The following is a 1196-nucleotide window of genomic DNA, read 5'->3' on the forward strand; positions in this document are numbered from 1 at the left end:
CGATTGCTGTGATTAGGTTTTCAGTAGCTGCCAGGGACCTTGCCTGTCCCATGAAGAGTCCTGTGCACCGGGAGCCTGCAACAGAGCTTGGCAGGAAGAAGTCAACCGACGTTGGTTGAATGCAAGATGGTAAGTGGATGGTAGGTCAGCTTAGACATCCATCTGCTATAAGGAGCTGGGGACCCTGGCGTGGAGGGAGCTGGAGCTGCCCAGGGAAGAGGTCATGGGCCCACACGAGGGCAGTGGCCAAGACAGAGAGGGGACAGTGGTCTGGTGTTCTCAGCCCCAGCAACACCTCAGGCCTGGTGGGCATGAGAAAGCTATCAGGGCCCGTGAACCCAACCCCAGAGATTCATATTTAATTGATCTGTGGTGGGGTCCAGACACTGGGGTTTTTTTTTTCCTAAAAATACATTATATTTAAGCAAGTATGTCCAACCTATTAGAATTTCAACATGCAAACGATATAGCACTAGTAATGAGATAGTTACATTCCTATTTTTATTTTTTACTGTGTATTCAAACCCTACTTTGTGCATTTTACACTGAGAGCGCATTGCTATTCACACTAGTCAAGAGGTAAGCATTCAATACCCATATACGGCTACTCCTTAGTGTATTGGACAGCAAAGCCCTGGAAACTACGAGAAATGCCCCTGCTGGTCAATCCTCCAAACAAGCTTGGTTGACATGGATTGCCTTTTAAGGACCATTGATTGAGAGATAAATCTATGAATTCTTCTGCCAGGCACCCCAGCAAATCTCTCAGTTCTTACAAATGGCCCATTATAGCCTGATAACTAAGCTCCAAATTTTGAGAATACGTTGAAACTGATGCAGTTGACTAACCCAATAAGCCGAAGTCTGGTGAAGCCGAAACAGCCAGCATAACGGACATTCATCCGAGTCCTTCGTGAAAATTCCCATCACGGAGGCGATAGTTCATCACCCTTGGAAATCAACCCTGGCGACCAGAGACATGGCTGGTTCATGCACCGCAGTCAACGGTGTTCTGGAAAACCTGAGCGCCTCAGGGATCCCACCACCGAACTTGGCTTTGAGCCTCCCTCGAGTCACACTATGTAACTCAGTTAAATATCGCAAAGGAGCTACTTCAGTGTAGTTCTCCCTGCGAAGTTCAAGGCGCCCTTCCACAACATCCCTCTTCCCAGCTGCCGCACAGGCTTGAACCTGCT

General features: G+C 48.2%; 1 protein-coding gene across 1 annotated transcript in view; it reads right to left on the reverse strand.

Annotated features, from left to right (window-relative positions):
• Nucleotides 1-1196, reverse strand: part of CRYBB1 (crystallin beta B1) — a 10590-nt gene that overhangs the window by 695 nt on the left and 8699 nt on the right. Inside the window, exon 5 of the mRNA XM_029921601.1 lies at nucleotides 950-1191. Coding sequence (XP_029777461.1) covers nucleotides 950-1191 — 242 coding nt within the window. The remainder of the gene's footprint in view (nucleotides 1-949; nucleotides 1192-1196) is intronic.

This window comes from Suricata suricatta, chromosome 14, assembly GCF_006229205.1.
Source record: "Suricata suricatta isolate VVHF042 chromosome 14, meerkat_22Aug2017_6uvM2_HiC, whole genome shotgun sequence".
NCBI lineage: Eukaryota > Metazoa > Chordata > Mammalia > Carnivora > Herpestidae > Suricata > Suricata suricatta.